General features: G+C 47.7%; 1 protein-coding gene across 2 annotated transcripts in view; it reads left to right on the top strand.

Moving 5' to 3' along the window:
* Nucleotides 1-15,516, top strand: part of GRAP2 (GRB2 related adaptor protein 2) — a 95,718-nt gene that overhangs the window by 57,502 nt on the left and 22,700 nt on the right. For both annotated transcript variants that reach the window (XM_053257085.1, XM_053257086.1), the window contains exons 3-5: nt 5,061-5,152; nt 8,223-8,342; nt 13,172-13,343. In XM_053257085.1, the coding sequence (XP_053113060.1) occupies nt 5,061-5,152; nt 8,223-8,342; nt 13,172-13,343 (384 nt within the window). The remainder of the gene's footprint in view (nt 1-5,060; nt 5,153-8,222; nt 8,343-13,171; nt 13,344-15,516) is intronic.

Below are 15,516 nucleotides of genomic sequence, written 5' to 3'. Positions count from 1 at the left end.
GCCTTTAGTACTGTCACCATCTGAGTGTTCTTCCAGGAGAAGGAAATGAGTTGCATTCAATTTTGGCATAAAGGAACCTTTAAATCCACTGGTAGTGTGGCTAATTTAGCTGGTACAAAGCAGAACAAATCCCTGGACCTTTGCCATTTTGGCTTGAGGGGATGTTGTAGAAGTTCAGAAAAAATGTTCATGTGCAGTTATTTATTTGAAGAGAAAAAGAAAAGGCAAATATACATGGCAGATGTAGATATAGTAGGCAGGCCTGGCTTGTCCACTAGGCAGCCCTAGTAGGCAGACGCCTAGGATGCCTAAACACTGCCCATTATTGTTTCTCTTCCTCTTGTGCTGCATCCCTAGAGGTAGTGCACAGTAGTGTAGAAATGTATTATGTAATACTGCATCCTGCTTCCCACAGGGCCTGCATATTCTGTACCCCAGTCTTCATTGCTCAGTCTTCATTGCTCATTGCACCTCACGCCCCAATAAACAGCTAGTTTCATACGCTGTACTCCCTCTCTTGAGTATGAATTGCCTGCTTCCACATTGGTTTCCAAAAAGAAATGATTGCAGACTGGATTTCCAAATTAACAGCAGCATTAGGAGCATTAACTGAAGCATAAGAGCATTAACAGGCTGCTTTGCAAGGGTTCCGCTCCTACCTTTCTGGTAGATTCCAGATGGTGTTGTTTGGAGACTGTTGCATGGGTTCCATGCTCCTTTCCACTGCTCATAGATTGCCAATCCATGGACAGAAACCATTGCAGAGAAATATACTTAAGCCCACTAGCTGGTCTTGTGGTAGCAAGCATGACTTGTCCCCTTAGTTAAACAGGGTCCACCCTGGTTACATATGAATGGGAGACTAGAAGTGTGAGCACTGGAAGATACAGTATTCCCCTCAGGGGATGGAGCTGCTCTGGGAAGAGCATCTTGGTTCCAAGTTCCCTCCCTGGCATCTCCAAGATAGGGCTGAGAGAGATTCCTGCCTGCAACCTTGGAGAAGCCGCTGCCAGTCTGTGAAGACAATACTGAGCTAGATAGACCAATGGTCTGAGTCAGTATATGGCAGCTTCTGTATTCCTATGTACTGGATTGTGGCCACTGTCCATAGTGTTTTGGCTCTACCTTTCCATGCCTCCTAATGGAATGTGATAGTGATTTTGATTCCCTGGGAGGAAACTTAGTGCTACTTTTCCTGATGCGACAGCATTTTACAAGTGTCTTATACAGGTGTAACTACAAGGTGTAAAACAATTGACACAACCATTCCTGCTATCAGTGCTGGCCCTAGGGTTTTTGGCACTCTAGGTGAAATTTTATTTTGCCGTACCCCCAGCTGAGAAGTATGGTGCCTAAATTACCTGTCCCCTGGGTCAATCGCCCAGTGCACTGTGCTTGCCGTGTGTTGCATTGTGGGTTTCCTGGAGGCCAGGACAAGTCCCAGCTTCCATTGCTCCACAGCCAGGAGCAACACAGAGAGTCATAGGAACATAGGAAGCTGCCATATACCAAGTCAGACCATTGCAGATGCGGCCCGTAAACACGCTTCGAGGGGGGGGCGCAGCGGGCGGCATCTTTAAGTGTCAACAGAGCTGGTGTTCCGTGCTGCCCAGCCACCCCCGCGGTGGGGAATGACCTCCGCCACACACCTGGCTCCCACAGAGGCGAGCCACTGCCAGCAGCCAGGTGAGTGGCGGAGGCGATTCCCAGCCAAGGGGGCTGCTGGGTGGCACGGAGCACCGCCTCCGTTTACATTTAAAGATGCTGCCCGCCACCCCACCCCCACCCCCACGGAGGCGCGTTCACAGGCCATGCCTGGACCATTGGTCTATCTAGCTCAGTATTGTCTTCACAGACTAGCAGTGGCTTCTCCAAGGTTGCAGGCAGGAATCTCTCTCAGCCCTATCTTGGAGAAGTCAGGGAGGGAACTTGGAACCTTCTGCTCTTCCCAGAGCAGCTCCATCCCCTGAGGGGAATATCTTCCAGTGCTCACATTTCTCGTCTCCCATTCATATGCAACCATGTCAGACCCAGCTTAGCTAAGGGGACAAGTCATGCCTGCTACCACAAGACCGCACTGCTCTTGGCAATGCTGGTCATGTGGGCATGCAGCTTGCATGCCTCCAGGGCAGGTTGCGAAGGCTCATTCTGGGGGAAGCTAGATTGAACCCTGCCTCCCCCCACGTGGTCATGTGAACAGCCCCAATATCTCTAATATACCAATGACACACTGCAACATATCTTCAATTGCATATGAATGGCTGGGTATGCACATAAACACGTCTGCATTTTTGTTCGAGGTATCAGGAAATTGTAGCTTTCTCCCACCTTTTAGTTAAATTGGAGCATTTCCCCCCCCCCCTCTGGTGCAGACCACTAAAAACAAAGCAACCCATTAAAAACCTCACAAAGAATGCCTTAAGCCCCCTGTAAGACCTTCAGAGTAGTACTCCTCCCTCGCAGCCACATTAGAAATTCACAGTCCAGATCCCTCCACCATCTGAAGAAGCCTTCAGGAATTTGGATAACACTAACAAGCACTGCCTCTAATGCCTCCCTGTCCTCCTCATAGCTTTACTTCTGCATGCATCTTTAGCTCCCCACCTGGCTATTGTTTTACGTTAACTCCTGATATCAGCAGCTCCACATTCCCAATCCAGACTGAATCCCCCCTCCCCTATTTATTTATTTTCCTCCTCCTCCCCCCTTTTCCCTTTAATTGCCCCCCCCGAATGCTCATTTATTCATAACAGGGCTGGATTAATTGTTAGGCTCATTGTGTTACAGAGCAGGATACTAGACAAGTTGGGCCCTTGCATACATAGTGCTTCGTGTGGAGAATTAGCTGGTCTTGTACCTGTCTTATTTAAGCTTTCCCACAGTGAGAATGTGTTGGCTCTTCATTTAATATATTGTGGGGGGTAGCTGCCATGGGGTGAGGAAATCTTCTAGGTGTCTACTCCGGAATAAGTTGTGCTTATTGTTGTGCAATGAAGTTTAGTCCTAAGGAAGTGTCCTATAGTTGCAACATTAGAATCTCCAGGCCTATACAGAATGGGAACCAGAAACACCATGTGAGCAGTGCTGTGCTGTGGGATTACCATTTATCACTTCAGATCAGAGAAAGGATGCTTCCCTCTGTGACTGTGTCTGTTTTATCTAAGTGAAGCCTGGGAAACTGTTGAAAACAGGCAGGAGTGCTATAATTAATCACTAATGGACACAAGCTGCTGCTTAACTAGGGGATTCATTTCTTGAGCTAGTAAACTCTACCAAAGAAAACCACATGGCTCTGTGGTCACCAGGAGTAGACACTGACTCAAGGGCACGACTTTACCTTTAATCGCTGCATTTAGTCCAATGAAGCTGATGAGTCTTCCACACTGGCCAAGTTGGGAGGGGCTGCTCCTGGGGTCTATCTGTTGACTCTCTTAGGGAAGCATTATTGTGGCATCTGGTAAAACATTAATATAACATTCTACTGTTCTCTCTAAGAGAATTAGCCACACTTGTGGAGTGGGGTTACTTACAACCCCTTGAACCGTTTGCTCAAAAACAGCAGTTAACACTGACACTCTCCTTTCTCATCCCTGGCCAGCTCCTTCTATGCCTCCTCACAGGCTGTGCATCGCCTGCCACCAATTATGGGGCCAACACCCCTCTTTATTACCTGTAATTGATTACCCCTTACAGCTGTTGCCAATGCCTCTCCCCCTTCTCTTTCCTTCTGCTCAGACCCCCTCCCTTTGGGAGGTATGCTGCTGATGTTATCATCCCATGCCTCCCCTTTGGTCTTATCAGGGCTCAACTCCTCCTCCACTGGAGCTGAGTCCCTGCCCGTTGGCAATCTTTCCTCCGTCACTCCCCGGCTGCCACCCGTCCCTGTCGCCTTGGGCCTTCTCGCCACTCCATCCTTGGAATTTTTTTTTTTTTTACATTTATATCCTGCTCTTCCTCCAAGGAGCCCAGAGCGGTGTACTACATACTTGAGTTTCTCTTTCACAACAATCCTGTGAAGTAGGTTAGGCTGAGAGAGAAGTGACTGGCCCAGAGTCACCCAGCTAGTTTCATGGCTGAATGGGGATTTGAACTCGGGTCTCCCCGGTCTTAGTCCAGCGCTCTAACCACTACACCACACTGGCTCTCAGACAGCCGAGAGCTCGCCTCACCGGACAGGGAGAAAATATAATACACAAAACAAAACAATTTAAAAGACATTTTAAAAATATATATCAGTTAAAATCAGTTTAAAATTTAAAAGGCCTGCGTGAACAAAAAGGTCTTTCTTTACCTGGCGTCTAAAAGAACAGAGTGATGAAGCCAGGTGAACTTTACTGGGGAGGCTATTCCATAAATGGGGTGCAACCACTGAAAAGGTGCTCTCCCTAGTAGCCACTCACTTCACCTCATTTGGCAGGGGCACCTGGAGGAGGGCCTCTGAAGAAGATCTTAAGGTCCCGGTTGGGACATATGGGGCAAAGCACTCTCTCGGGTAACCTAGTCCCAATCTACTTAGAGCTTTAAGGTTAAATTTCAATACCTTGAAACAGGCCCGGAAACAGACTGGGAACCAATGCAGCTGACAAAAGCACTGGCATAATATGCTCAAAATGCCCAATCCCAGTTAAGAATCTTGCAGCCCCATTTTATACCAGCTGCAGTTTCCGGACTGTTTTCAAAGGCAGCCCCGCATGCAACGCATTGCAATAATCTAACCAAGAGGTTACCAGAGCATGAGCATAAGTATATGTACAGTCATTCATGTAGATCATATACATGTCTACAGACACCTGAATGCACATACAACATAACATCTGAACAGGTGTCTGGTTTTTAATGGTTCCAGGCAGCTAGCTGCACCATCACTCTAAGGAGAATGAGAGAATGGAGTTGTTTTTGAGAAAATGGCTGAAGCTAGCTGTGGGGAGTGTGGCCTGTGAGTCAGAGAGGTGTGGGCCACCCTCTCAGAGGCCGCCCTCTCGGATATGGGCCAGCATATTCAAAAGATGGCCCAGCATAAGACCCACATGTCCAATACTATCTCTCTTTTTGGTATCCAGATCTTAAGCTCTCAGAGAAATTGGTACAGGGCAGAGCTGAAGGGTATTGAAGGATATGTTCCAAAGAATTTCATAGAGCTCCACACTCCCAGGTAAGTACAACTGCTCTCTTTATTTCTAAGTTTCAAGATATTTTATCTCAAGTGTACTTATTTAAGACATTATATAAGAATATGTGCTTAAAAAGCAACAGGCAGGGCTATGCTGTGGCAAAATTCTTGGCATCCCTATGCCTGTTCTTTCTTTCTATCACACACACACCCTTCTTCGTGCCATGTTCTTTCTGTCACAACTCTTTGTCAGCTGAGTGGCGTTTCCCTCAGTGTAACTCAAACAAATGCTCTTGACCTAAAATGTGTCAGAGTGTGGGCATAATGTACAGTAGCTGATGAAGAGCTTAGCTTATGCTCTCAGAACAGGTTATATAAACATAAACCCATCCACAACTCTCATAGCCTGCCTGACTCTACAAGCAACCCAAGTGGATTCTGGGGGCAACAATATTTTAAGGCGAATTGATGAAGCAGCGTGTTATCCAAGAAGTGTGCCCTAGAATTTTTAGTAATCTCACAAAGGATGCATGGGAATTGGACCTGCGGCCTGCAATTTGTACCTTGTTACAAGTTCCTTCAAACATCAATATCAATATATTAACTCAATGGTTGCAATGCCTTAAAAAAAAAGTTCTAGTGTCTCATGTCAGATCAAGCAAACATGACACCTAACCCCACATCCACCTGTCCATCCCTGCATGGTTCAGCCTCATCCAGCACTACAGAAGAATGTGAAGGAGAATGTAAGCTGTCTCATGCTCCTTTTCACTATGGTGCTCTAGGAGGCTCTGAGAAGGGACAGCATGACAGTAGTTCTGCCAAGGACTTCTTTCACAGCCTGATCCTATGGACTACTGCTCTGTATTACAGTTCATTTGTTTGGGCATTGGGGGACCCCGAGGGGCATAGCTAGGGAAGAGGGGGCCCGTGTTCACTCCTCTCCCCAGCAGCCCCTCTAAGTGAGGGAGATAATGAAGAAAATAGGGAGCTGGGGGCCCCTCAGGAGCTTGGAGGCCTGGGTTCTTTGAACCCCTCTGCTCAATTATAGCTACATCCCTGGGGACCCCAATGAATGAGTGGCATATCTCATTCTCTAATGTCAGTCTTGTGATCCTAACCTAAGATGTTTGTTGGTAGTGTTGTCCTGGCCATGTAGAAGGCTTTCAGGGCTCATACTTTATGCTCAACATTTTAGATTGCTTTAAAACTCAGGAGATGGACTGACAAGTACTAGCAACACATTCCTGAGAAAGGGATTTATTTGGCACATGAAGCATCTCCACGCACTTGAACATAATACAAAGCTGACTTATGCTGGGCCCTTTCTCACAATCAGGGACCTGGATGGGAGGGTGTGGGGGGAGGAAGGCTACGGAAGCTTACCTCCCCCACAGACAATTGGGTCCCAGTTGCTGGGCATGTGGATTACGTGCGCCCAGATTATCCAGTTCTATCCCAGGTAGCATGAAGTTGCAGGGACCAGGATGCGTTATCCCGCCCCCCGCCCCGCCCCCCCCGGAAATCCCACAATGCATCATGCAAGTGTGCAGTGCATTGTGGGAATCCCCCCAGCGATGGGCAGGCACCCCTCAGTGTCTGACACATGGTTAGTTAAACCTTAACCTCATTAAACAGCCAGGCTTCATAGCCGGGTCTGCCACCAAGTTGCTGCTGGGAGCCAGGCTTGGCTGCCCGGGCTTGGCTGCCTCAGCCCTGTCTTGGCCGCTAGTGAGGACAGCCTCCATGAGTCAGAGTATTGGTCTATCTCAGTCAGTATTGTTTTCCCTGAGGTAAACGTTTAACTAACGATGTGTCAGACGCTGAGGGGTGCCTTCCCGTTGCTGGGGGGATTCCCACAATGTACTGCGCACTTGCATGGTACATTGTGGGATTTCGGGGAGCTGCAACAATGTGTCCTGGCCCCTGCAACTTCACGCTACCTGGGATAGCACTGCATAATCTGCTTTGCATCATAGCTGCTAAAGCATATTCACAGTGCCCTGGTTTAAAAATCATTTTTTAAAACCTGGTTAAAAAAGAAAGTTTAACAATCCCTTGTGCTTGTTTTCTGTTGCACAAGGTATATATTTATTATCCTCTAAAGATTTATTTTTTAAAAAAAACACTTCGGCCTCCGCCCCTCCCCCCCCTTTTTGCCTTCTTTTCCAGTCAGACTGCTGTGCTACAGCAGAGAGCATGCCTCCTAGCTTGACTTATCTTGTCAAGATGCCAGTGGAGGTTATTTGCATATTATTAACTTGGAGCAGGTGTAAGAGGAAGAGCGTTTCTTAACACTAGGGGATTGCGTTGCACCACTGGCACCTGCTGGACAGAACAAAAAGGACCTGTTCGTGTCAGTTAGTTCCATCTGCTGGTGGATAAGATCTCAGAAAAGGCAGCCCCATTTTTTGTTTTGTTTGGAAGGTTCTGGGGAGCAAAAATTGATCTGTTTCCCACTTAAAAGTGCCATGGGTTGCTACATTAGGGTGATATATGCTTCTCTATATTAGCCTCATATGCAGCATCACTTATTGAGCCCCAAACATGGAACTAATTATTTCTTCTAGCACTCTGATATATATGTGCACACAGAGACGTCACATTTAATAGTGGGAATGGCATTGTTTTATGCAAGCAGTTTGTGCTGGACACTGGAAAGAAGCTGAAGGGTGCATTTCTTCCATCCAGTATTTATTTAGCAAATTACTGGGATATGCCCTGCTAACTGGGCAAAGAGGCACCTTTTACCGTGGTGATTCTCTTTATTTAGCAGGGGGAGAGTAACTGGCCCTATCCACCCCCAGCACAGTACCTCCAGTGACCGTTGCTGGTGTCTATCTTGTGTTTCTTTTTAGAATGTGAGCCCTTTGGGGACAGGGAGCCATCTTATTTATTTATTATTTCTCTGTGTAAACCGCCCTGAGCCATTTTTGGAAGGGCAGTATAGAAATAATAATAATAATAATAATAATAATAATAATAAATATATCAGAATGAGTCTCGTGGCTTTCCTATCATTGTACCCTTTGTCTTTATCCTGTTTCTCTCCAGTTTATTTCCTTTTGTCATCACCTTAATTCGTCTCTGTGTGATTTGTTGCACTTGACAGCTGGTTCCATGAAGGAGTATCCCGGCACGAGGCTGAAAATATGCTCCGGGACAAGGCAGTCGGCTCTTTCATCGTCCGAGCTAGTCAGAACTCCCCAGGCGACTTCTCCATCTCTGTCAGGTACCTGTGATTTTTATTCCTCCTTCCTAGCTTTTAAGAAAGATTGATGTTTGGGAGGGAGTCCCTGTGACAGACTTTCCGAGAGGGGGTGGGGAGAGAGAGAGAGAGAGCTAGTTATATTTCAGGACATGAATCTGTCAGCTGCCTCCAAGGAGCTCAAGATGGCTTACAATATGCTAAAAGCATCAGTCAATAAAATTTGTTAAGATTCAATAGCTTAAAAGCAGCACACAACCTTAAAACAATGGAACAGCATAAAACAATTAAGCATAATACTACAGAGCATCAGCCAATAAAGTCAATCAATCAATCATCTTTATTATGGTTATGGACCAGCATAAAACCAAAGCAAGCCAATAAAGTCACTTAATGTCATGGACCCGGACCCATTGTCTCACCCATCAGGGTCAGACCCTGAGAGCTTTGCTGATGAAGCACCACTATGGACCCCCGTTCCCCAGGAAACAGCTGCACAATCTGGCAGCTCTGTCCAGAAACCCAATCGTATCACCAGCAGAGTCTGGACCATGCAACGAGAGCTCTGGAGATGAAGGACCCAAAGAGACACCTGATCCAGGAGAACCACCACCTACACCTTGCTCAGAGGATACTCCCCAGCCCATGTCCTTGGACTCAGAGGGTGCCCTGGACACACCTCCTCATTGTCAGAGCCTGTGCTTACAAAATGGAGCACAGCCCCTTTAAATGGCCACAGACTCTGGAAGCAGGGTGTGGCTTGAGGCTGTAACTGAGAGCAGGGCTACATAAGAGCTCATTCTGCACTGAGCTGTTGCTGAAGCAACATGGTTGTAAAACTGCCCTGCCTGATGTTCCTATATTGTGCTGACTCCTGGTTTCTGATCTCGGCATCATTTGCCTACACTCTTGTCCCTATGTGACCTGACTCCTGGCTTTTCACCCATGGCTTCGTTTGACTACGCTCTTTGCTTGCTCTTGTGTGGCCCTCATTGTGACTCCTGGTTTCAGACCCTTGGCTCCGTTTGACTACGCTTCTTGCTTGCTTCTGTGAGACTCATTCTGCTGACTCCTGATTTCTGGCCCTTGGTTCTGTTTGACTATGCCTATGCCTATCCCTCCAAGACTATCTTTCAAGATTATCCACCACCTGTGGACCAGAACATGATGCTTAAAAACCTCACTACTTCCCTTTGTCTGTCGCCAAGGCAAGGAAGAGTGAGACCTAAACAAATTCTGTGGCTGACATCCAGAGTAACAAAGCATGGGTGCTACATGAAAAGTGCCAGTGACTTTCAGTTCCTGACTAATGCAGCACTGGTGCTTGCATGGTGGCAGGGAGTTCCCTTCTCTAGGAAGTGCTCTGTGCCACCTTAAAATATGGCTCTGAGGGCTATGTGACCCTTGGGGACATATTTTCTGGTGGTATATGGTGCTTCTGGGGGAAGGGAGTGTTATTACAATCTTTTTTTCCCCTGCCCATGTGATTGCTGATGCTGCGTTAGTTGAAACCATCAGCAGCACCAGTGCTTCTTATGTTGCACCTGCACTTTGTTAGTCTGGAGATTGGCCTGTATGTTTCACTCCCTTGAGATGTCACAGTAGATGCCCCACCCCAAAGTTGCAACCTTAAATATCCTGCTCTCTTAACAGATCATCTTTTTTAAAAAAAAAACAGCAGAAAGCATGATGGATATTGTGACAATACCTATATGAGAGTCCATCATATGTTCTTGCACCCAATTATAATTTCTGGAGGTACAGGCATCCCGTAAAATCCCCTGGTGCCCTACTGAAAGCAACCTGGGAAACTGATGCTGTCTTTTGGGAGGCAGATGGATGATTCCTCTCCAAACACACCTAGTATCATCTATACCAGGTCTGCTCAATTTAGGCCCCCCAGCTGTTTTTGGACTATAGCTCCCATAATCCCCAGCCACAGTGGCCAATAGCCAGGGATTGTGGGAGTTGTAGGCCAACATCTGCAATGGGGGGGCGAAGTTGAGCAGCCCTGATCTACAGTAACTAGCAGTAGCCCTCCGGTGTCTCTGGCAGATGTCTCATCACATGCTTTCTCTGCCACTAATTTATGGTGTGGGCCTCCAGCTTATTCTTGTATATTACCTAACTGTGGTAAAGGAAAGGATGGTTTAGGTTATTTCTAAATTAGTGAGGAGTCTGTGGTACAGGATGAAGGGCAGAGGAGTGTTTGGTAACACAGGAACCACATGGTTTCCTCTCTGACCTTTAACCAGATATGATTATGCAAAAGAACTGTGGTTTTTCCCACTGGCCTTCTCTGTTAGGCCAGGTGTTATGCAAACTACTGGTAGGAACACTTATTATGCTTGTGCTAGTGGCCTTTATATTGGCCATTGGTTTAAACTGGTGTCAGTGGAACATAGGAAGCTGCCTTATACCAAGGCAGACCATGAATCCATCTAGCTCAGTATTGTCTACACTGGCTGCTCTCCAAGGTTTCAGGCAGGAGTTTTTCTCAGCCCCACCTAGAGATGTCAGGAATTGGACCCGGGACTCTCTGCAGGCAAAGCCAGGGGCAGATCTATAATTGGTTGGATGTGACCTAAGAAGGAGGCCTCCCTGCCTCCGGGGCTGCCTTGTTTGCCAATTCCCTGCCACTCCACCACTGGCCAACTGGCCACCCACTCACTCACTCATCTCGTCTTCCCCTCACTGCCCACTCACCAAGCTCCTCCTGGACTGGTGGGAAGCAGGAAACCCCCAAAGAGGCCCCTCTGGCTTCTCACTACCCAGAGTCAGCTGGTAATGCAAGTCACTTGTGTGCCCTGTGTCTGCATCAGGAGAAATGCACACCTTGTATTACCAGCATACTTCGGACTAAGCAGAAAGGGGGTTCCCTACTTCTCACTGGCCCAGGAAGAGCCTGATGGTGGCAGGTAGGAACAGCAGCATGGGTGGCAGGAGCAGTGCACCCGCAAGGGAATGGAGCAGTGCACCCACAAGAGGCCGCACCACCAGGGGGAAGGGCCATGTCGCAGACGGCAGAGGAGCAGCCCATGTTCATACATTGAAAATGGGATCAGGAGTGAGAGAATCAACTAGGACAGGCCTGCACAATATAAGGCCCGGGGGCTGGATTCAGCCCACAGGGACTATTATATTGGCCCCCAGGTATCCTGCAGCAACACAGCAGCTGGAAACTGCCTTATAGCGCCATTCTGTGCATGCTTTCTCAGAAATATGCTCCATGGTGTGCCCAGTGAGGCTTACTCCCGTGGAAGCATGCCTAGCATTGCAGCCTGAAAGCAACACTTTAGGAGGAGGAGGGGACTTGGCATTTGTTTGGGGCTGGCATGCACTCTAGGGGCCCCACTGAGCTGTGCAGCCCTGAACTAGGATCATGAAGTAAACTGGAAATCAGCATCATAGCCAAAGGTCAACACTGAGCAGACAATAGGAACCAGAAGGAGCAGAAGACAAGAAATGTCAGAGCCAAATTCAGCCGTCAAGTCAAGCAGATAAGCAAGGACCAGTAACAGAAAACAAGCTGAAAGTCAGAACTGAAGACAGGGAGGGATCAAGCCAAACAGACAGACAAGGACCAGGACTGAAAGGGAAGCCATATGTTAGAGCCAGAGTCGTGTGTCAGGTCAAGCAAACACATTGGAACTAGGAGCCAGAGACAAGCTGAAAATCCAAGCCAACATTGGGGATGGGAGGTCAAGCCAAGTGGGAACCAGGAGCAGAAAATACAATGCTCCTGGACCAAAGAGATTGGAAATTAAGGCCAAACCTGAACCTAGACATGGTCTTTATATCCTTCCTTTCCTGGACAGATCCAATTAAAACCCTGACTGGGTCAGGTCAGACTAGAGCCCAAGAACGCAATGCAAGTTCCCTCCCTGGCAGCATCTCCAAGACAGGGCTGAGAAAGACTCCTGCCAGCAACCTTGGAGAAACCTTTGCCAGTCTGGGTAGACAATACTGAGCTAGATGGACCAGTGGTCTGACTCGGTATCTGGCAGCTTCCTCTGTTCTGGCAAGGATTGTGTAGTTCAACAGGCTGCCACACAGGGCTGCGATATGCAGATTCCCAGATTCCCAGCCTTAATGCAGGTAGCTCCTGACAATTGGATTGTCTCCGCCCAGAGACACAAGTTTTGGACAGTATAGAAATATTTATTCTATTCTATTCTATTCTATTAAAATGGCATACGCCAAAGCAGTTATGTGCCCTCCCATTGCTGATGCAGATCTGGAGTCATCAAGCGGCACGTTTGGGCAAGCTGATGGGGTCCCAGCATCCTGTCATGGCTCAACACTGACACCAGGCCTGGACTCTTTTCTTTCTTTTTTGATAACGTTGCCATGCTTTTGTGACAGCAGCCCACCCCCACCCCACTCCGCCCCATGTCCTGGAATGACTTAATGTTCAGGGCACTGTAGGAGTCTAAGATGACAGCCACCAGCCTTCCTCCAGATGCCAAGAGGAGTGCCGTTGGCAGCAGGAGGAAAAAGACTCACTACTTCTGCCACCAAGGTAAACTCCTCCCAGGGCCTCACAAACTTTACATCCCCACACAAACACACCCTCCAGACGGCATTTTGCCAAGGGTCCCATCATCCCTGAAGCCAATAGGAGCTTCCCTCTCCCAGGAGAAAGAGCAGTAATGGGGGGCCCTGGTCTGGTTGAGGGTTGTATCCTGCCACAATCTCAGTCCGGGAGGGACACGGACACCCATCCTATGGCTAATTTCTAAACAACCACCAAGCACCCAAGGGCAAAAGTACACATTTAATGTGTTGCATTGTTTGGCCCTGAGAATCATAAAGCAGCTGTGAATATTTTGTTTTCTCCCTTTCGTACCCAGGCATGAAGAGGATGCCCAGCACTTTAAAGTGATGAAGGACACAAAAGGCTTCTACTTTTTGTGGAGTGAGAAGTTCGAGTCACTAAATAAGCTTGTGGAGTTCTACAGGACTACCTCCATCTCCAGACACACGCAGATATTCCTAAAGGATGACACTCAGAAAGAGGAGCAGGTAAACCTTTGGGAGCTCAGTTTTACGACAGTCAAGGAGAAGTATTCACCCTCTTAAAGTGTGCAGCATATAATTACAAATCTTAATTAAGTTACTTTTCTCATAATATTGACTAGCTCATCAGGTTTTATCTTGGGTTGTTCTCATGATAAAGAGAGCCAGTGTGGGATAGCGGTTAGAATGTTGGACTAGGAGCAGAGAGACATGAGTTCAAATCCCCACTTAGCTGTTAAACTCACTGGGTGACCCTGGGCAGTTATGGTTACTCCTCCTAACCTTCCTCACAGGATTGTTGTGAGAATAAATGAAGTGAGTAGGAACCACGTTCTTAAAGACCTGGGGCTCTTTACCTTGGAAAGGGGGCGACTAAGGGGAGACATGATCGAGGTGTCCACTCTCTCCATGGAGTGGAGAGAGTGGACAGAGAGAAGTTTTTCTCCCTCTCTCACAACACTAGAACCAGGGGTCACCCTATGAAACCAAAGGTTGGGAAATTTAGGACCAACATGAGGACGTGCTTTTTTCACACAGCGCATAATTAATCTATGGAATTCTTTGCCATGGGATGTGCCATTCTTTGCCATAGACACTAGCTTTGGATTGCTTTAAAAGGAGCTTAGACAAATTCATGGAGGATAGGTCTAGCAATGGTTTCTAGTCTGGTGGCTGTGCGACCCCTCCAGCCTCAGAGGGCACAATGCCTCTAAATACCAGTTGCAAGGGAGTAACTGCAGGAGAGAGGGCAAGCCCTCACACCCTGCCTGTGGGCTTCTCGGAGGCATCTGGTGGGCCACTGTGTGAAACAGGATGCTTGACTAGATAGGCCTTGGGCCTGACCCAGCAGGGCTGTTCTTATGTTCCTATCTTCACATATGCTGCCCTGAGCTCTGTGGGGGGAAGGGTAGGGTTCAATGTAATAAATAAACATAACAGCATAATAGAATTTACATTGCATGGCATCCCTACACCAGTGTGTTGTGCTATTTCGAAATCCATGCTGGTGCTATGTACATATAAGCTCTGATCCTGGAAAGACTACCCACTAGATATTCTTCTAATTCAATAGGACTTAAGCCTTTTCAGACCTAATATCCACTTTAATTGCACCATGGGACCTTTTTTCAAAGTTTCAGCTGGACATGACCACCTTGCTATTTTTATCTCTGGGCTGACTAGATGTAAGGGATGACAGGAGTCCTGTACCTTTCATAATTGCACAGTACATGTCAATTTAGTAGACTCAGAAGGCATTCACACAACACGAGCTGCCTGGGTTACCCAAAGCAGCTTGTGTTGTCTGAAGTGCTGGGAGCCTTCTGCCCCCCGCTGCTCCAGACCTGTGGAGGAGGCTGCCTTTTGTACCCGGCATTTTACCAAGGTAGAACAAACCATGGGTCCATTCTACCTTGGCAGGCAATTGTCTGTGTGATCGCCACCTGGTAGATGGATTCTGCTGGCCGGCCACCATTTAGGGCAGCGACCCTGGGGGATGGAGTGGCCGCACTGAGAGCAGCCGCTGCACTCCTGGCACGGAGCACACTGGAATGCGGGAGGACTTCTTCCTCCCGATCCCAGCTTTGGCCGCTGACGCTTGCATGGGTGTGCAGCACGGCAGAGTCAGCTCCTGGCTTCCCCCCAGACCTCGGGAGCGTGCAGCCGAGGTTGTGTGCATGATCTCTCCATCTGTCATGCAAGGGTGAGCAAAGCTAATACACACACACACACACACACACACACACACACACAAAGGGAAATGATGGTGCAGGGAAATGACTTGACTAGCAAGCCAGAAGTTGCCAGTTCAGATCCCTGCTGCTATGTTTCCCAGACTATGGGAAACACCTGTATCGGGCAGCAGTGATATAGGAAGATGCTGAAAGGCATCATCTCATACTGTACGGGAGGAGGCAATGGAAAACCCCTTCTGTATTCTACCAAAGACAACCACAGGGCTCTGTGGGCGCCAGGAGTCGACACTGACTCTACGGTGCAACTTTACTTTACTTTACTCAGCTTACCCAGCTTCAGTGACTGCATTATGTGCTCTTACACTAGTTTTTGTTAAATGTCATGGGGTTTTTTACTATGAAAAAACAGTAGAAAGAGGAGGGACAAATAGGAAGGGAATCATCTTAGTTGGGGAGCACAATTATCCCTATTAAATCTTGTTTTT

The sequence above is a fragment of the Hemicordylus capensis genome, chromosome 5 (genome assembly GCF_027244095.1).
Source record: "Hemicordylus capensis ecotype Gifberg chromosome 5, rHemCap1.1.pri, whole genome shotgun sequence".
In the NCBI taxonomy this organism is placed as follows: domain Eukaryota; kingdom Metazoa; phylum Chordata; class Lepidosauria; order Squamata; family Cordylidae; genus Hemicordylus; species Hemicordylus capensis.
This window is presented reverse-complemented; position numbering and strand designations above follow the sequence as displayed.